The following is a 21,567-nucleotide window of genomic DNA, read 5'->3' as shown; positions in this document are numbered from 1 at the left end:
ACAAATCAATCAATGTGATACACCATATTAACAAACTGAAAGATATAAACCATATGATAATCTCAATAGATGCAGAAAAAGCCTTTCACAAAATTCAGCACCCATTTATGATTAAAACTCTTCAGAAAATGGGCACAGAAGGAACTACCTCAACAGAGTAAAGGCCATACATGATAAGCCTACAGCAAACATTATTCTCAATGGTTAAAAACTGAAAACATTCCCCCTAAGATCAGGAACAAGACAAGGGTGTCCACTTTCACCACTATTATTCAACATAGTTCTGGAAGTCCTACAGCAATCAGAGAATAAAAAGAAATAAAAGGAATCCAGATCAGAAAAGAAGAAGTAAAGCTCTCACTGTTTGCAGATAACATGGTACTGTACGTAGAAAACCCTAAAGACAGTATCAGAAAATTACTAGAGCTAATCAGTGAATTTAGCAGTCACAGGATACAAAATCAATACACAGAAATCACTTGCATTTCTATAACTAACAATGAAAAATCAGAAAGAGAAATTGAGGAATCAATACCATTCACGATAGCAACAAGAAGAATTAAATACCTAGGAATAAACTTACCTAAGGAGGTGAAAGAACTGTACACAGAAAATTATAAGACACTGATGAAAGAAATCAAAGATGACATAAACTGATGGAGAGATATTCCATGTTCCTGGGTAGGAAGAATCAATGGTATGAAAATGACTATGCTACCAAATGCAATCTACAGATTCAATGTGATCCCTATCAAATTATCATTGGCATTTTTCACAAAACTAGAACAAAAAATTTCACAATTCATATGGAAACACAAAAGACCCCTAAGTAGTCTTGAGAAAGAAGAATGGAGCTGGAGGAATCAACCTTCCTGACTTCAGGTTATACTACAAAGCTACAGTCATCGAGACAGTACGATACTGGCACAGAAACAGAAATATAAATCAATGGAACAAGATAGAAAGCCCAGAAATAAACCCATGCACCTATGGATACCTTATTTTTGACAAAGGAGGCAAGAATATACAATGGAGCAAAGACAGCCTCTTCAATAAATGGTGCTGTGAAAACTGGACAGCTACCTGCAAAAGAATGAAATTAGAACCTTCCTAACACCATACACAAAGATAAACTCAAAGTGGGTTAACGACATAAATGTTAGGCCAGAAACTATAAAACTCTTAGAGGAACACATAGGCAGAACACTCGATGACATAAATCAAAGCAAGATCCTCTATGACCCACCTCCTAGAGTAATGGAAATAAAAACAAAAAAGTAAACAAGTGGGACCTGATTAAACTTAAAAGCTTTTATACAGCAAAGGAGACTATAAGCAAGGTGAAAAGACAGCCCTCAGAATGGGAGAAAATAATAGCAAATGAAACAACTGACAAAAATTAATTTCCAAAGTATAAAAGTACCTCATACAACTCAATACCATAAAAACAAACAACCCAATCAAAAAGTGGGGAAAAAGACCTAAACAGACATTTCTCCAAAGAAGACATACAGAAGGCTAACAAACACATGAAAAGATGCTCAACATCACTCATTATTAGAGAAACACAAATTAAAACTGCAATGAGATATCACCTCACACCGGTCAGGTGGCCATCATCCGAAGTCTACAAACAATAAATGCTGGAGAGGATGTGGAGAAAAGAGAACACTCTTGCATGGTTGTTTAGATGTAAATTGATACAGCCACTGTGGAAGACGGTATGGAAATTCCTTAAAAAACTACGAATAAAACCACCATATGGCCCAACAATCCCATTCCTAGGCATATACCCTGAGGAAACCAAAATTGAAAAAGACACATGTTCATTGTTCATTGCAGCACTATTTACAATAGCTAGAACATGGAAGAACCTAGATGTCCATCGACAGATAACTGGATAAAGAAGCTGTGGTACATATACACAATGGAATATTACTCAGCCATAAAAGGAAGGCGTTTGAGTCAGTTCTAATGAGGTGGATGAACCTAGAGCCTAAAGTCAGAAAGAGAAAACCAAATATTGTATATACATGCATATATAGGGAATCTAGCCCACTCCAGTACTCTTGCCTAGAAAGAAAATCCCATGGACAGAGGAGCCTGGTAGGCTGCAGTCCATGGGGTCGCTAGAGTTGGACACGACTGAACGACTTCACTTTCATGCATCGGAGAAGGAAATGGCAACCCACTCCAGTGTTCTTGCCTGGAGAATCCCAGGGACGGGGGAGCCTGGTGGGCTGCCGTCTATGGGGTCGCACAGAGTTGGACACGACTGAAGTGACTTAGCAGCAGCAGCAGCAGCAGGGAATCTAGAAAGATGATACTGATGAGCCTATTTGCAGTGCAGCATTGGAGATGCAGACAGAGAGAACAGATTGCGGACATGGTTGGAAGGAAGGAAAGGGTGGGACGTATGGAGAGAGTGGCACGGAAACCTATACAGTGTCATATGTAAAATAGATAGCCAGTGGGAATTTGCTGTGTGACTCTTACTTACGACAATAGAACCTTGTGTGGATGAAAGGTTAATGTTAATATATGTAAAGCACGTAAAACAGAGCTTACTAAAGCAGCATTCCTTTGTGTGTTTCATACACATCTCCATTCACACAATAGTCCTGGAAATAAGAAAAATCATCATTCCCATTTTATGAAGGAGAGAGTTGAATTATTTGGCTAAAAAGTTGCAGAGTTGGGATTTCAACCTAGGCATGAAATTCCAAGGTTCCTGTTGTTAACCAGACTTCATTGCTTATATAGTACAAAAATACGTGCACAATATTCCATATGTTATGGCAAGATGATACAAAATTTTAAAAAAGCCTCCTGACTTCTTCCTAGATGGTCCCAGGTATGTGTTCTATGGGTTAATCCCTTCCTTCCTTCTTTTGCTTTGGAAAAGTCATTAATCCTCCTTCTATATCACTCAGGCAACACCTCCAGTCCCAATTGCAAACTTCACCCCCAGGTACCACTGGTTAGGGCCAGTGACAACCTGAGGGTTCTGACTCCCCCTCCTGGGAGTGCTCCATGGGCTTGGGGGTGGGGGGTCTCAGCCAGCTTTCCATGCTCTAGGTTCCCACACACCCTCCTATAGCCACTCATCACTGCCCCCCCCACTACCCCATCCTCTCTTTGCTCACATGGGGACTGGAGGGGGTTGCTGAGAGAACCTGTCTGTGCAAAACGAAATTCTAGGGTCTAGACGACAGCCACAGACATGCTCCAGTCCAAACTCACTCTGCCAAGTCTCTGGCATAAAATGTTGGCCTGTACAACACGCACAATCATAGTCTTGAGGCTAAACGAGCCCTCAGAGACTAAACCGTCATTTTCAGATTGGGACCTCTAAGCCAAGGCTAAAGAGAAGATCAGCCCAATGTATATTTCTGGCAGCTGCAGAGATCCTTGTTTCCTGATGTTCTGGCCAAATTAACACAGTGCTGCCTTTGGTGGGAGCCATCACTGCTAGACAACCTCCTACCTGGAAGGAGAAGCCCTACCCACAGAGTCCTTCCTTCCACAGGCTGTGAGGGTGCCAGAAACAAGCTGCCGTTTCTTAGAGAAAATACACTTTTTATTAGAACCTTGGGCTTCCCTAGTAGCTCAGACAGTAAAGAATCTGCCTGCAATGCAGGAGACCCAGGTTAGATCCCTGGGTCAAGAAGATCCCCTGAAGAAGGGAACAGCAACCCACTCCAGTATTCTTGCCTAGAGAGTCCCATGGACAGAGGAGCCTGGAGGGCTACAGTTCATGGGGTTGCAAAGAGTTGGACACGACCGAGTGACTAACACTTTCACTTTCTGTCAGTAATATTAATAAACAGGTGCCCTGCAAGTGAAACTGAAAGGTGCTCGGTCGTGTTCTACTCCTTGCAACCCCATGGGGATAATAGTAAACGCAAACCTCTTTAAAGCAAGACTAAAGAAACATAAACTCAGCCTGTGCCTGTGGCCTCCTCTCTGCTACCTTAAGTATTTGTGTTTTAATTAACATTCTAAAGTATTCCAAGCTGTGTTTTAAAAGTCCCGCCTCTGCCTTCAGTTGACAAAGGGCCATGTTTAACACACTCTGGCATGACGTAGGTTCTGCCTCCAGGCAGAAGGTGCCAGTCCACAGCAGGCCTTTCTGATTGCCATTTCTTTTCTCTGCCCCGACTGGCCAGGCTCTGCTGCAAAACTGGTCTGCTACTTCACTAACTGGGTCCAGTACAGAGAGGGGGCTGCTTGCTTCTTACCCAGGGATGTGGACCCCAGTCTGTACACCCACCTCATCTGTACCTTTGCTGGCATGGACAGTCACCAGCTCAGCTCCATAGAGTGGAATGAAGAGACACTCTACAAGGAATTCCATGGCTTGCGGAAGATGTGAGCTGCAGTGGAGGGAGTCAGGGTGGGAGGTGGAGAAAGCAGGTGCCTCCTCTCAAAGCCAGAAACCTTCCCCAGCACTGCAATCTAGCTACAGACCTGCTATGTGGATTTGGGCAAACCTCATCTCTTCTCTGAGCTTCTTGTTCTTATATGGAAGAGGCGAGTGTAGATAAAGACTTCTTTAGGGCCCTTCCAGTTTAGGTCTACATGGAATCTGGATTGTGAAACTTTTCCTCTGCTGGGAATGAGTGCCCTTATTTCTCCTAAAATCTATCTTTCAGCTCAAGCGTTAAGAAAGAAAGAAAGTGAAGTTGGTCAATCGTGTCCGACTCTTTGTGATCCCATGGACTGTAGTCTACCAGGCTTCTCTGTCCATGGGATTTTCCAGGCAAGAGTACTGGAGTGGTTTGCCATTTCCTTCTCCAGGGGATCTTCCTGACCCAGGGATCGAACCCAGGTCTCCTGCATTTCAGGCAGACGCTTTACCTGCTGAGCCACCAGGGAAGCCCAGCTCAAGTGTTATTACTACCTTAATAAAGCCTGTCTGAAGATCTGCCCTGATCTCTTGCTTTCTGAGTTCCTTGAGTGTACAGCTCCCCAGCCAGAGAAGAGGTCCTTAAAGGCCAGAATATGTCTTTTCTTTCCCAATCTAGAGCTTCCCTGGTACTGATTTTGAGCATAGGGATTTAGATGTCCCCAATCTTGCCTGGCATGCTGCGATTCATGGGGTCACAAAGAGTCGGACACGACTGAGCGACTGAACTGAGCTGAACCTCACCCCATCAGCCCTGCAAGTCTCCTTGCTTCCTTGTTAGTGAAATGAGTCCCAGGACCTGGCTGGATCAATCCTGGCCCTTCTCTTGTCTTCCCTAGGAATTCCAAGCTGAAGACGCTGCTGGCCATTGGGGGCTGGAGCTTTGGCACTCAGAAGTGAGTTGTTGTGGGCACCTACATGGCAGGGTCCCTGATGGGGAACTGGCCAGAGAGACCCCCGTCAGGGAATCAGCCATGCTAAGGTGTGGCCAGGGTCAGGGGGGGTGAGAGGGAAGAGTGGACTCTGAGAGCTGAGCTTCCTTCTGAGTTCTTGCTACTTCACTGGGAGGCAGTGGAGTGGCTTTAGCTCCAGGTCATTGTATATTGTCTTGCTTTAAATGCGGCCCAGAGATTCTGACCTCATCTCAGGCCTCAGCCTTTTCCTCCATGAAATGGGTAGAGGGAGAGTCTCAACTAATCCCAGACAACATTTAATGTCTATACTTTCTGAGCTCTGAAACAGTATATCTGGGAATTTTTGTTTCCTTTCTGGGTGTCAAAGACAGTCTGTGAAATCGAGCTGGGATAGCAGAATATTGACATTTCTAAGATATTTTTGATTATTTATGGAGATAGTGGAATGGTATATTTGGAATCAGAGTTTTCCTAGAAAGTCATAAATATGTGGTCCCCTAAATTTTAAGCCAGTCTTTCTAATATTTTTGGATCATGACCCCTTTTAAAAACCTGATGAATTTTATGATTCCCCTTCCCAAAACACTAGTTATATAGATTTTTCATTGAAATTCAGAGTTCTTAGCCTGGAGTTCCTGGGCACACAAACCCCACTTAAAAATTGATGCTATTAAATAAGTCAAATTAATAAATAAAAAAAATAGAGATAGAAATAGTCTTTAAAAACTCAAGACCCCCAAGTAGTCCAGGGACTTCTTGAGAAAGTGGGATGTGGTAGCGTAGTTCCTGGGGCACCTTAGGATTTTTAAAGAGCTCTAGATTAGTAACAGTAATAATAATAGCCACGAAGCACTCTACAAATGTGACTTAGAAGAAAAGTGACCATGTTATCCTGCCAAGGAAGTAGCCCAGCAGGCTCTCAAGATTACCCAGATCCTCACTAACCTGCTGGGCTTCTCTTCCTCTTCATCTTAGAAACTGACTCCTCTTCTTTTTCCCAACCTCCATGCTAGGTTGACAGCCGGGTCTGATTCAGAGTAGGATAAATCTCTGGGCAGGGAAGTGGCAGTAGGCTTCTGGAGGAAATTTTGGGAAGCAGAGCTCTTAGTGAGTCAGTGTGCCCCTGTTGATGTCAGTGTTTGGAGGCAGAGCACACTTCTACATTGTCCCTTTCCCTTAGCCGGGCCTATACCCCCCAGCAAATAGCCAGCAGCTTCTGAAGCATGCCTCCAGCACTGTGCTGGCCTAGATAGCCGAGTGCCAATATCCTGAGAAGTTTCTCTCATGACTCTGAAGAAGCATGACCCACTGTACCACATGAAGACAGGCCCACACTGCCCTTCATCACCCCACAGGTTCACGGACTTGGTTCACTTCAGTTCAGTTCAGTTCAGCTGCTCAGTCATGTCTGACTGTTTGTGATCCCATGGACTGCAGCACGCCAGGCCTCACTGTCCAACACCAACTCCCAGAGTTCACTGAGACTCACGTCCATCGAGTCATTGATGCCATCCAGCCATCTCATCCTCTGTCATCCCCTTCTCCTGCCTTCAGTCTTTCCCAGCATCAGGGTCTTTTCAAATGAGTCAGCTCTTCGCATCAGGTGGCCAAAGTATGGGAGTTTCAGTTTCAGCATCGGTCCTTCCAGTGAATATCCAGGACAGACATGGTAGCTACAGTCAACAACTGGCAGACCTTTGTCGACTCAGCCATCAGGTTTCTGCACAAATATGACTTTGATGGCCTTGTCCTTGACTGGGAGTACCCAGGAAGCTGAGGGAGCCCTCCTTCAGATAAGCAGCACTTCACCGCCCTGGTGCAGGTATGACTGGGTGAGGTAGGAGAGATCTAGTTGGTCAGGGGGACACATAGGTGCTGCTCTGCCCCAGGCTCAGCTGCTTTATTTATCTACAAAGTATCGACCTGTGGTCAGTTTTCAGATTCCTGCATGGGAAAATTTGCTTGGGGTTCACTGTGCTACATGGTCCCTGCCTGTGTGTTTACTCTGAGCTACTCTTGCAGGACCTGGTCAATGCCTTTCAGCAGGAAGCCCAGACCTCAAGGAAGGCATGCCTTCTGCTGAGCTGAGCCATCCCAGCAGGACGACCCTACAAAGAAGCTGGATATGAATGAGGGGGACAAAATTGCTCTGTGAGTCTCAGGCAGATGGCGTGGACTCTGTGTTCTCTGCAGGGGAGAGAGACCAAGGGCAAGCTAAGCCTCCCTCAGAGTGGGGACTCACCTGTACCACCAGCAGACCCAGAAAGGATTTGCTTACCATATCTGCTACTTCACTCCTCTGGAGTCCCTCTCTTTGGAGCCCTGGACCTTCCCTTAAGAATTCAGTCTTGAAATACTCCTGGGAGGGGAAAGAGGGAAGCCCTTAGCATCTCTAGGAGAATGAGTTGTCTAGCTCCTTCCCACCCCAAACCTATAGAATCAGAACTTTTACCGTAATGAGATTCTCAGGTAATTTATTTGTACAACTAAAATTTGAGAAATGCTGAACTAGATTTCCCTTCAAAATAGCATAAGGCATCCTGAATGGACTCTGTCCTGAGGGTGCTGAGGGGACAGATGGGGGAGCATGCTAAAGACTCTAGCTGCCAAGAATGAGAATGGCCTGGATAATGCAGTGACTGGTGAGTGCCACCGGGGTCTCGTGTCTCCCAGAGCCAGAGAGAGCCTGCTCCCACCACCCAGCGTGTGGCTGGCTGGTCTCTCCCCAGGCCACACACCGTGCAGGGAAGGAAGGAGTGAGCAAGGGGGAGAGCTCCACCCTACTCACTAGCCCCTCACCCTCTCTTCCCATGCCTCATGCAGGAACCTGGATTTCCAAAGCCTGATGGCCTATGACTTCCATGGCTCTTGGGAGAAGACTACAGGGTACGACAGCTCCCTCTGTAAGAGGCAGGGAGCGTGTGGGGTCATGGACAGACTCAAGGTGTGAAGTGATAGAAAACTCCCTGCACAGGCCCTTTCCAGTGGCCCCTTTCCAGCCTTAAGAAACCTAATGGAAGGGAAAAGCAGGATACCAAGCAAGGCATGGAGAAGACAGGATTTGTCTGTTTCATGCTTGTTTGTTTGCTTTATTTTCCTGTTGCATGTCACTGCCGAGGAGAAACTTCCACAGGACTGGGGAACAAGACTCGGAGGGGCACAAACAAAACCTTGTGTGCACGAGGACACAGGATAAAGGAGCAGTAACCCCAAAAGAGACTGAGCCAGACTTGCCTGCAAGTGTTTGGGAGTCTCTGGTGGAGGCGTGGGTCAACAGTGGGCTGCCGCAGGGTCAGGGACACAGACAGCAGCAGTCTTGGGAGGCATGGTGAACTGGCATAAGTCCCTTTGGAGAAGGTCACAATGACCCCTACCATAGTTTGGCCTCAGGCCAAACTACAGCAAGGGAACATAACCTCACTCAACAGCAGAAAATTGGATTAAAGATTTACTGGACATGGCCTTGCCTGCCAGAGCAAGACACAGTTTTCCCCACAGCTAGCCCCTTCCATCAGGGAGCTTGCATAAGCCTCTTATCCTCCTCCATCAGAGGGGAGACAAAATGAAAACCAAAATCACAGAAAACTAACCAAAATGATCACATGGATCATAGCTTTGTGTAACTTTATGAAACCATGAGCCATGCCATGTAGGGTCACCCAAGACAGATGAGTCATGGTGGAGAGTTCTGACAAGCTGTGGTCTACAGGAGAAGAGAATGGCAAACTGCTTCAGAATTCTTTCCTTGAGAACCCCATGAACAGTATAAAAAGGCAAAGAGATAAGACACTAAAAGATGAATTGCCCAGGTCAGTAAGTGTCAAAGATGCTACTGGAGGGGAGCAGAGAAATAGCTCCAGAAGCAATGAAGAGGCTGAGCCAAAGAGGAAATTACTCCCAGCTGTGGATATGTCCAGTGGTGAAAGCAAAGTCAAATGCTGTAAATACCAATATTGCATAGAAACCTGGAATGCTAGGTCCATGAATCAAGGTAAATTGGATGTGGTCAAGCAGGAACAAGAGTGAACATCAATATTTTAGGAATCAGTGAACTAAAATGGATGGGAATGGGAAAATTTAATTCAGATAATGAATACATCTATGACTGTAGGCAAGAATCCCTTAGAAGAAATGGAGTAGCCCTCATAGTCAACAAAAGAGTCAGAAATGCAGTACTTGGGTGCAATCTCAAAAATGACAGAATGGTCTTAGTTCATTTCTGAAGCAAACCATTTAATATCACAGTCAGTTCAGTTCAGTTCAGTCACTCGGTCATGTCTACTCTTTGTGACCCCATGGACTGCAGCACGCCATGCATCCCTGTCCATCACCAACTCCCAGAGCTTACTCAAACTCATGTCCATTGCACTGGTGATGCCATCCAATCATCTCATCCTCTGTTGTCCCCTTCTCCTCCTGCCTTCAATCTTTCCCAGCATCAGGGTCTTTTCAAATGAGTCAGTTCTTTGCATCAGGTGGCCAGATTATTGGAGCTTAAGCATCAGTCCTTCCAATGAATATTCAGGACTGATTTCCTTAAGGATTGACTGGTTTGATCTCCTTGCAGTCCAAGGGACTCTCAAGAGTCTTCTCCAATACCACAGTTCAAAATCATCAATTCTTCAATGCTCAGCTTTCTTTATAGTCCAACTCTCACATCCATACATTACTATTGGAAAAACCATAGCTTTGACTAGACAGACCTTCACTGGCAAAGTAACGTCTCTGCTTTTTAATATGGTGTCTAGGTTGGTCATAACTTTGCTTCCAAGGAGTAAGCGTCTTTTAGTTTCATGGCTGCAATAACCGTCAGCAATGATTTTGGAGCCCCCAAAAATAAAGTCTGACACTGTTTCCCCATCTATTTCCCATGAAGTGGTGGGACTGGATGCCATGATCTTAGTTTTTGAATGTTGAGCTTTAAACCAACTTTTTCACTCTCCTCTTTCATTTTCATCAAGAGGCTCTTTAGTTCTTCACTTTCTGCCATAAGGGTGGTGTCATCTGCATATCTGAGGTTATTGATATTTCTCCTGGCAATCTTGATTCCAGCTTGTGCTTTATCCAGACCAGTGTTTCTTATGATGTACTCTGCATATAAGTTAAATAAGCAGGGTGACAATATACAGCCTTGGCTTACTTCTTTCCCAATTTGGAACAGTCTGTTGTTCCATGTCCAGTTCTAACTGTTGCTTCCTGACCTGCATACAGATTTCTGAAGAGGCAGGTAAAGTGGTCTGGTATTCCAATCTCTTTAAGAGTTATCCAGAGTTTGTTGTTATCCATACAGTCAAAGGCTTTGGCATAGTCAATAAAGCAGAAGTAGATGTTTTTCTGGAACTTTCTTGCCTTTTCAATGATCCAATGGATATTGGCAATTTGATCTCTGGTTCCTCTGCCTTTTCTAAGTCCAGCTTGAATATTTGGAATTGAACATCTGTAATTCAATCCTGTACCCCAACACTAATGCCAAAGAAGCTGGAGTTTAACAGTTCTATGAAGACCTACAAGACCTTCTAGAACCTACACCCCCAAAGGATGTCCTTATCATAATAAGGGACTGGAATGCAAAAGTAGGAAGTCAAGAGATACCTGGAGTAACAGTCAAGTTTGGCCTTGGAGTACATAATGAAGCAAGGCAAAGGCTAACAGAGTTTTGGCAAGAGAACATACAGGTCATAGCAAACACCCTCTTCCAACAACACAAGAGAGAACTCTACACATGGACATCACCAGATGTCAATATCAAAATTAGATGATTATATTCTTTGCAGCCAAAGGTGAAGAAACTCTATGCAGTCAGCAAAAACAAGACTTGAAGTTGACTGTGGTTCAGATCATCAGCTCCTTATTGCAAAATCAGAGTTAAGTTGAAGAAAGCAGGGAAAACCACTAAGCCACTCAGGTATGACCTCAGTAAAATCTCTTATGCTTATACAGCGGGAGTGACAAATAGGGCCAAGGGGTTAGATCTGGAAGATTAGGGGTTAGATCTGGCAGAGTGCCTGAAGAGCTACTGACAGAGGTTCCTATCACTGTACAGGAGGCAGTGACCAAAGCCATCCCCAAGAAAAGGAAATGCAAAAAGGGAAATGGTTATCTAAGGAGGCCTACAAATAGCTGAGAAAAGAAGAGAAGCTAAAGGCAAAGGAGAAAAAGGAAGATGCACATCTGAATGCAGAGTTCCAAATAATAGCAAGGAGAGATAAGAAGGCTTTAAGTGAAGAGTGCAAAGAAATAGAGGAAAACAATAGAATGGTAAAGGCTAGAGATCTCATCAAGAAAAATTAGAGATACCAAGGGATATTTCATGCAAAAAAGGGCGCAATAAAGGATAGAAACAGTATGGACCTATCAGAAGCAGAAGATATTAAGAAGAGGAGGCAAGAATACACAGAGGAACTATACAAAAAAGGTTTTAATGACTGGGATAACCACAGTGGTATCATCACTCACCTACATTCAGACGTGCTGGAGTGTGAAGTCAAGTGGACCTTAGGAAGCATTACTACAAACAAAGCTAGTGGAGGTGATGGAATTCCAGCTGAGCTATTTCAAATCTTAAAAGATTATGCTATTAAAGTGCTGCACTCAATATGCCATTAGAAATTTGGAAAACTCAGCAGTGGTCAGAGGACTGGAAAAGGTCAGTTTTCATTCCAACCACAAAGAAGGGTAATGCCAAAGAATGTTCAAACTACCACACAATTGCACTCATTTCACATGCTAGCAAAGTGATGCTCAAAATCCTTCAAGCTAAGCTTCAACAGTTTGTGAACAAAGAACTTTAAGATATACATGCTAGATTTAGAAAAGGCAGAGGAATCAGAGATCAAATTGCCAACATTCATTGGATCATAGAGAAAGCAAGAGAATTCCAGAAAAATATCTACTTCTGCTTCATTGTTAAAGCTTTTGACTGTGTGGATCACACCAAACAATGGAAAATTCTTAAAGAGATGGGAAGACCAGACCACCTTACCTGCCTCTTGAGAAATATATATGCAGGTCAAGAAGTAACAGTTAGAACTAGACATGGAAAAATGGACTGGTTCCAAATTTGGAAAGGAGTATGAAGGCTATTTGTTGTCACCCTCCTTATTTAACGTATATGGAGAGCACATCATGTGAATGCTGGTCTGGATGAAGCTCGAGATGGAATAAAGATTGCTGGGATAAATACCAATAACCTCTGATATGCAATGTTACTACTCTTACGGCAGAAAGTGAAGAGGCACTAAGGGGCTTCTTGATGAAGGTGAAAGAGGAGAGTGAAAAAGCAGGCTTAAAACTCAACATTCAAAAAATAAGGTCATGGCATCCAGTCCCATCACTTCATGGCAAATAGATGGAGAAACAATGGAAACAGTAACAGACTTTTTTTTTTTTTAATTCCAAAATCAATGCAGCCATGAAATTAAAAGACGCTTGCTCCTTGGAAGGAAAGCTATGACAAATCTAGACAGAGTATTAAAAGGCAGGATATCACTTCACCAACAAAGGTTTGTATAGCCAAATCTATGATTTTTATAGTAGTCATGTACAGATGTGAGTTGGACCATAAAAACGTCTGAGCGTCAAAGAATTGATGGTTTCTAACTGTGGTGCTGAAAAAGACCCTTGAGAGTCCCTTCTACTGCAAGGAGATTAAACCAGTCAATCCTAAAGGAAATCAACCCTGAACATTCACTGGAAGGACTGATGCTGAAGCTGGAACTCCAACACTTTGACAACCTGATGCAAAGAGCTGACTCACTGGAAAAGGCCCTGATGCTGGGAAAGATTGAAGGCAGGAGGAGAAGGGGATGACAGAAGATGAGATGGTTGGCTGGCATCACCAATTCAATGGACATGAGATTGAGCAAACTCCCAGAAATAGTAAAGAATAAGGAAGTCTGTTGTGCTGCAGTTCATTGGGTTGCAAACAGTCGGACATGACTGAGCGACTGAACAGCAATAGCTGATTAACAATATTGTGATAGTTTCAGGTGAAGAGTACAGGGACTCAGCCACAACATATACATGTGTCCATCCATTCTCCCCCAAAGCTTCCTTACTATCCAATGCCACATAACATTGAGCAGAGTTCCATGTGCTATACAGTAGGTCCTTGTTGGTTATCCATTTAAAATATAACAGTGTGTACATGTTCATCCCAAACTCCCTAACTATCCTTTCCCCCAGCAACCATGTCTCACTTTCTAAGTGAGTCTCTTTCTGTTTTGTAGTAGGTTCATTTGTATCATTTCTTTTTAGGTTCTACATATAAGGGATGTCATATGATATTTCCTCTTCTCTGTCTGATGTACTACACTCAGTATGAGCTTTCTATGTCCATCCATGTGGCTGCCAATGGCATCATTTCATTCTTACACACACACACACACACACACACACACCCACCCACCATATCCTGTTTAGCCATTCATCTGTTGATGGACATTTAGATTGCTTCCACGTCTTGGCTGTTGTAAACAGTGCTGCAATGAACATTGGGATGCATGTATCTTTTCAAATCATGTTTTTCTCTGGATATATGCCCAGGGGTGGGATTGCAGGGTCATATGGTAGCTCTCTGGAGAAGTGAATGGCTACCCCCTCCAGTATTCTTGCCTGGAGAATTTCATAGACTGGTAGGCTACAATCCTTGGGGTTGCAAAGAGTTGGACATAACACCTTATCTAATGGTAGCTATAATTTTAGTTATTCAAGGACCACCATATTGTTCTCTATAGTAGCTGTACCAATTTACATTCCCAGCAACAGTGTAGGAGGGTTCCTTCTCTCCACATCCTCTCCAGCATTTTTGTGGATTTTTTTGGAGATAACCATTCTGGCTGATGTGAGGTGATATCTCATTGTATTTTTGATTTTCATTTCTCTAATAATTCTAGAGGAGATCAGTCTTGGGTGTTCTTTGGAAGGAATGATGCTAAAGCTGAAACTCCAGTACTTTGGCCACCTCATGCGAAGAGTTGACTCATTGGAAAAGACTCTGATGCTGGGAGGGATTGGGGGTGGGAGGAAAAGGGGACGACAGAGGATGAGATGGCTGGATGGCATCACTGACTCGATGGACGTGGGTTTGAGTGAACTCTGGGAGTTGGTGATGGACAAGGAGGCCTGGCGTGCTGTGATTCATGGGGTCGCAAAGAGTCAGACATGACTGAGTGACTGAACTGAACTGAAATGAATAGTTGGTGATGTTGAACATCTTTTCATGTGCCTATTGACCATCTGTATTTTGTTTTTAAAGAAATATCTGTTTAGGTCTTCTACACATTTTTTGAGTGGATTGTTTGCTTTGATGCTGTTAAGCCTTATAAGCTGTTTATAAATTTTGGAGACTAATCTCTTAACAGTCAAATCATTTGCAAATGTTTTCTCCCAATCAGTGGGTTGTCTTTTCATTTTGTTTATTGTTTTCTTTGGAAAACTTGGTTAAGTTTTCAAAAGAAAAACTTTTGAGTTTAAGTAGGTCCCATTTGTTTATTTTTGTTTTTATTTCCGTTGTTCTAGGAGATGGATTGAAAAAGATGTTGCTGTGATTTATGTCAGATAGTGTTCTGCCTATGTTTTCCTCTAGGAGATCTTTAGTGTCTGGTCTCACATTTAGGTCTTTAATCCATTTTGAGCTTATTTTTGTAAATGAGTTAAAGAAAGATCTAATTTCATTTTTTAACACGTGGCTGTCCTGTTTTCCCAGTACCTTTGTTGAAGGGATCTTTCCAATATTGTAATCTTGCCTCTGTTGTCATAGATTAATTGATCATAAATGCGTAGGTTTATTTCTGGGTTTTCTATCCTGTTCCATTGATCTCTATTTCTATTTTTGCACCAGCACTGTATTATTTTGATGACTGTAGCTTTGTAGTATAGTCTGAGGTCAGGAGCTTGATTCCTCCAGCTCCACTTTTCCTTCTCAAGATTGCTTTGGGTATTTGGGGTTTTTTGTTTCTTCTTCCAATTTTGAGATTTTTTGTTCTAGTTTTGTGAAAAATGATGTTGGTAATTTGATAGGGATTGCATTGAATCTGTAGTTTGCTTTGAGTAATATAGACATTTTGACTATATTAATTCTTCCAATCCATGAACATGATATATCTTTCCATCTGTTTGTGTCTTCTTTGATTTCTTTCATCAGCATCTTATAGTTTTCAGTGACTGAAATTCATTCAATCAACTCTGACTCTTTGCAACCCCATGAACTATACAGTCCACGAAATTCTCCAGACCAGTATACTGGAGTGGGTAGCCTTTCCCTTCTCCAGGGGATCTTCCCAACCCAGGGATCGAACCCAGGTCTCCCACATTGCAGGTGGTTTCTTTACCAGCTGAGCCACAAGGGATTCCTTAAATTCCATGTTTCAATTTTTAATAGATACACTAATTTACTTACACAGGATGTATTACCATTTGCTATGTAGCATTAAAGTTTCCAGCTAAGAAACTGGTTAGTGAGATGAGAAGCACCAGGAAAAAAGAAAGAGTCGGCCATCTGAGGAGGATAATAAAGGAAAGACAGAAGGAGGCTGGATCCTTTATGATGTAGTTTAACTACTATAATGATTCTGGAACCACCTACCCCCAGACTCCTTCTTGTAAGGGATACTTAAATGTCTTTGCTTCTTTAAATCCCCGATAGAGAGAGAGAGAGAGAGAGAGAGAGAGAGAGAGAAAGCTAGTTATAAACTTTTGTATCAATTCAGTTCAGTTGCTCAGTCGTGTCCGACTCTTTGCGACCCCATGAATCGCAGCACGCCAGGCCTCCCTGTCCATCACCAACTCCCAGAGTTCAGTCAGACTCATGTCCATCGAGTCAGTGATGCCATCCAGCCATCTCATCCTTTGTCGTCCCCTTCTCCTCCTGCCCCCAATCCCTCCCAACATCAGGGTCTTTTCCAATGAGTCAACTCTATGTATGAGGTGGCCAAAGTATTGGAGTTTCAGCTTCAGCATCAGTCCTTCCAATGAATACCCAGGACTGATCTCCTTTAGAATGGACTGGTTGGATCTCTTTGCAGTCCAAGGGACTCTCAAGAGTCTTCTCCAACACCACAGTTCAAAAGCATCAGTTCTTCGGCACTCAGCCTTCTTCACAGTCCAGCTCTCACATCCATACATGACCACTGGAAAAACCATACCCTTGACTAGGCAGACCTTAACTTTTGTATAGGATTCATATAAAAAAATTATTTTTGGAACAAAAGTAGTTAAAAACTTGGATTTAGAAGAGAGTCATATGAAAATGGACCTATGCAGATACAAAGCTGAAGAAGGTGGAATCATTTGGCTGCGTGTAGCCTTTAGCAAGATCACAAAGTACTCAAAAAGTCTTTTACCTTTTCAACCAGACTGTCATGTTTTCCTTTAAAGTCTTCACTAACGTTCAGTGTTAAGATAGGCACTTCTTGTAGATAATAAAAGTTGGTTTTTAGTGTTCCATGCAGGAGCCAGCTTTCATGCTTTCTGAGTACAGGTCTTTTGTCTCCTTAGGTAGGTTTATTCCTAGGTATTTTATTCTTCTTGATGTGACAGAATGTGTAGCATTTTGGCTTATATTAGACACAATAAACCAATCTAACAGTATCATATAAACCAGTGACTATTTGGGAGGCTGTCTTTGAGCTCAAGTTTCCAGTTCAAATGGTTCCTGCTCCCTTCATATACCCTCAATCCCATTTCCTTCACAATAATGGATAACTTTTGCTCCTTGTCACTAACTGACATTCTGGAAAGTGCTTTAACAGGCAAGAGCTTTCCCAAGTTGATAGCATCTCAGGGGACGTCACTCAGGGAAGAGTCACCCCTACCCCACCCCAGTCCCTGGAAAGGGCAGACCTGAATCCAGACTGGGGGTGGGGGTTGGGGGGGTTTCCTGCCCAGCTCTTCCTCACTGAGTAGGCTAGATGGTTTTATAAGCCCATCCTATGTTTTAAAAGTCAAGACTGGCCATATCATTTCTCCTTCTTAGCATAAACAAGAACAACAAAGTGTCCTAAATTAAAATATTTGTTAATTCTGAGGAGCCCACATCTTTGTGTGTCAGCTAGGTGGAACCTTTAGGACTTGTGTGACTTTCACAAATAAAGTATACTTCTTTAGGCACTGGGGCCAGGTGTCTAGATCTCACACAGCCCAACCCTCCACTCTCACCTGGAAAACTGTATGGGTCCCAGGGGAAGCCAGCCCGGGTATGTGGGGAGACACACAAAACCCTTCAGTTGAGAAGTGAGGGGGTAGAACCCCCACTGGCATGGTGCCCTCCAAACTGTGTGCTCTTGATCAATCTGGGGGAATGGAGGCCTTTCCCCTCCTACAAAGAGGCCTTCTACTCTGCGTACTGTGTGCCCTGTCAGACTGCTTCTGATCAGAGGGGTGAATTTTCCAAATTTGGATAAAAATGCCACAGAGCTTAGCAGGGTGCTCTGGTCTCTGCTTTCAGAAAGCTCTAATTTGATCAAAGAGGTAAATCTTACAGACCATCAAAAAGAAATACACGTCAGTCAGTACAGTGAAAATAACCTAAGTGCTAAGAGGTTGCTAGAGTAACTAGGGAATCTGGACTAAAGCAGAATGGCTTGTTGGAGAAAATGAGCCCATCATCCTGGCAAGGAAGAGTCTTCATTATTTGTTTATTTTACAGGGCTGTATGGTGTACCTCCTCATGTTGTAAGCCTGGGGGCGTTATGTCAAGCAGTACACGATGGGAGAAGGCCTTGTGCAGAGGTGGTGAAGAAGCCCTGTGCTCATTTGTTCTATTCGTGCATCTCAGTGTCAGGTGTTGTTCTAGGCACTGGGGATACAGAGATAAATAAAATTCTCTGCTCTTGTACTGAAGGTGAAACAGCAGTGATTGTAATGATCATAATCACAGCTCCCCTTTATTGCATTGTCTTAGATCTTATACATGCATTATATCTTTTAATTTTCACAATGCTCTTAGAGACAAATACTTTTATTACTTCCATTTTATAGATAGAAAGGCTGAGGCTTAGCAGTCAAATAAGTTGCTGAGTAAGGCAGGGATCTTTGCTCACTGAGTTATCCCAAGCATCTAGGACAGTACCTGGCACACAGCAAGCCTTCAATAAATATTTACTCAGTCAATGACCATCAGACTCCAGAGCCCAAGGCCTTGGCTATAGGTCCATGTAGCTTCTCTCACTGAGTTGAGGGTCTAAGATAGGATCTAAAGAAGATGGGGGCAGGGTTGGAGCCCCAGTAAAGGTTCATGAAACTCCTCTGGAGCCACCAGCCTTGGATGAGCAGACCCAGTTTGAAGGCAAAGAAAATTAACCCTGACACTCCTCATCTACTACCGGGACTCTGCCACACAATGGTGGCTATGCCCACCTACGGACGATCCTTTACTCTGGCCTCCTCGTTGGACACCACAGTGAGGGCTCAAGCCACAGGGCATGGAATTCCTGATCCCTTCACCAAAGACGGAGGGGAACCAAAGACTGCTAGCTTACTATGAAGTAAGAAAACCCAGAACCACCCTGAGTACTGTGCAGAGCAGGAGCTCCTTCTCCTGTAACTTCTGAACTAGGATGCCAGGCATAGTGAATTCTGGTCTGATAAATTCCATCCCATGTATGTCCTTTTGGTTTTATCCTTAAGCCCAGGTGCCTCACTAAATCCACAGTTCTAGATCACTCAGTCTAGAACTTCCTTGGTTCTCCAGGCTTCTCAGACATGAATTTTTAGTCTCTAGTCTCCTCATGGGACCAAGAGTGCCAGGCTGCGATGGCACAGGAGCGGCTGAGAGGAGCTACCCCACGTCCGAGGAGTGGCAGCTGCAAGGGCACAGGAGGGCCGAAAGGAGCTACTCCACATTCAAGGTCAGACGGGTGACCTCGTCCAAGGTAAGGAGGAGTGGCTGCGCTTTGCTGGAGCATTCCTGAAGAGATACCCCACATCCAAGGCAAGAGAAACCCAAGTAAGACGGTAGGTGTTGCGAGAGGGCATTAGAGGGCAGACACACTGAAACCATAATCACAGAAAACTAGCCAATCTGATCACATGGACCACAGCCTTGTCTAATTCAATGAAACTGAGCCATGCCATGTGGGGCCACCCAAGAGGGGTGGGTCATGGTGGAGAGGTCTGACAGAATGTGGTCCACTGGAGAAGGAAATGGCAAACCACTTCAGTATTCTTGCCTTGAGAACCCCATGAACAGTATGAAAAGGCAAAATGATAGGATACTGAAAGAGGAACTCCCCAGGTCGGTAAGTGCCCAATATACTACTGGAGATTAGTGGAGAAATAACTCCAGAAAGAATGAAGGGATGGAGCCAAAGCAAAAACAATACTCAGTTGTGGATGTGACTGGTGGTAGAAGCAAGGTCTGATGATGTAAAGAGCATTATTGCATAGGAACCTGGAATGCTAGGTCCATGAATCAAGGCAAATTGGAAGTGGTCAAACAGGAGATGCTAAGAGTGAACGTCGGCATTCTAGGAATCAGCAAACTAAAATGGACTAGAATGGGTGAAATTAACTCAGATGACCATTATATCTACTACTGTGGGCAGGAACAGAGAAGGCAATGGCATCCCACTCCAGTACTGTTGCCTGGAAAATCCCATGGATGGAGGAGCCTGGTAGGCTGCAGTCCATGGGGTTGCACAGAGTCGGACATGACTGAAGCGACTGCAGCGGCAGTGGGCAGGAATCTCTTAGAAGAAATGGAGTAGCCATTATGGTCAACAAAAGAGTCCGAAATGCAGTACTTGGATGCAATCTCAAAAATGCAGAATGATCTCTGTTCATTTCCAAGGCAAACCATTCAGTATCACAGTAATCCAAGCCTATGCCCCAACCAGTAACGCTGAAGAAGCTGAAGTTGAATGGTTCTATGAAGACCTACAAGACCTTTTAGAACTAACACCCAAAAAAGATGTCCTTTTCATTATAGGGTACTGGAATGCAAAAGTAGGAAGTCAAGAAACACCTGGAGTAACAGGCAAATTTGGCCTTGGAGTACGGAATGAAGCAGGGCAAAGGCTAATAGAGTTTTGCCAAGAAAATGCACTGGTCATAGCAAACACCCTCTTCCAAAAACAGAAGAGAAGACTCTACACATGGTAATCACCAGGTGGTCAACGCTGAAATCAGATTGATTACATTCTTTGCAGCCAAAGATGGAGAAGCTCTATACAGTCAGCAAAAACAAGACCAGGAGCTGACTGTGGCTCAGATCATGAACTCCTTATTGCCAAATTCAGACTTAAATTGAAGAAAGTAGGAAAACCACTAGACCATTCAGGTGTGACCTAAATCAAATCCCTTATGATTATATAGTGGAAGTAAGAAATAGATTTAAGGGCCTAGATCTGATAGACAGAGTGCCTGATGAACTATGGACGGAGGTTCATGACATTGTACAGGAGACAGGGATCAAGACCATCCCCATGGAAAAGAAATGCAAAAAAGCAAAATGGCTGTCTGGGGAGCTCTTACAAAAAGCTGTGAAAAGAAGAGAAGTGAAAAGCAAAGGAGGAAAGGAAAGATATACGCATCTGAATGCAGAGTTCCAAAGAGTAACAAGAAGAGATAAGAAAGTCTCCCTCAGCAATCAATGAAAGGAAATAGAGGAAAACAACAGAATGGGAAAGACTAGAGATGTCTTCAAGAAAATTAGAGATACCAAGGGAACATTTCATGCAAATATGAGCTCGATAAAGGACAGAAATGGTGTGGACCTAACAGAAGCAGAAGATATTAACAAGAGATGGCAAGAATACACAGAATAACTGTATAAAAAAGATCTTCACGACCCAGATAATCACGATGTTGATCACTCACCTAGAGCCTGGCATGCTGGAATGTGAAGTCAAGTGGGCCTTAGAAAGCATCACTATGAACAAAGCTAGTGGAGGTGATGGAATTCCAGTTGAGCTATTTCAAATCCTGAAAGATGATGCTGTGAAAGTGCTGCACTCAATATGCCAGCAAGTTTGGAAAACTCAGCAGAGGCCACAGGACTAGAAAAGGTCAGTTTTCATTCCAATCCCAAAGAAAGGCAATGCCAAAGAATGCTCAAACTACCACACAATTGCACTTGTCTCACATGCTAGTAAAGTAATGCTCAAAATTCTCCAAGCCAGGCCTCTGCAATACGTGAACCATAAACTTCCAGATGTTCAAGCTGGTTTTACGCAGCCAGAACCCATCACTTCATGGAAAATAGATGGGGAAACAGTGTCAGGCTTTATTTTTTTGGGCTCCAAAATC

The 21,567-nt window shown here is 43.6% G+C and overlaps 1 protein-coding gene across 1 annotated transcript in view; it reads left to right on the top strand.

Moving 5' to 3' along the window:
- Nucleotides 1-2,386: 2,386 nt before the first annotated feature.
- The window catches only part of CHIT1 (chitinase 1 (chitotriosidase)), a 22,714-nt gene continuing 3,533 nt past the window's right edge, over nt 2,387-21,567 (top strand). Inside the window, 9 exon segments of the mRNA XM_010854249.1 lie at nt 2,387-2,454; nt 4,090-4,371; nt 5,248-5,304; nt 6,982-7,144; nt 7,345-7,456; nt 8,133-8,268; nt 14,331-14,370; nt 18,659-18,787; nt 18,789-18,806. Coding sequence (XP_010852551.1) covers nt 2,387-2,454; nt 4,090-4,371; nt 5,248-5,304; nt 6,982-7,144; nt 7,345-7,456; nt 8,133-8,268; nt 14,331-14,370; nt 18,659-18,787; nt 18,789-18,806 — 1,005 coding nt within the window.

This window comes from Bison bison, unplaced genomic scaffold (assembly GCF_000754665.1).
Source record: "Bison bison bison isolate TAMUID 2011002044 unplaced genomic scaffold, Bison_UMD1.0 scf7180017864338, whole genome shotgun sequence".
Taxonomy (NCBI): domain Eukaryota; kingdom Metazoa; phylum Chordata; class Mammalia; order Artiodactyla; family Bovidae; genus Bison; species Bison bison.
This window is presented reverse-complemented; position numbering and strand designations above follow the sequence as displayed.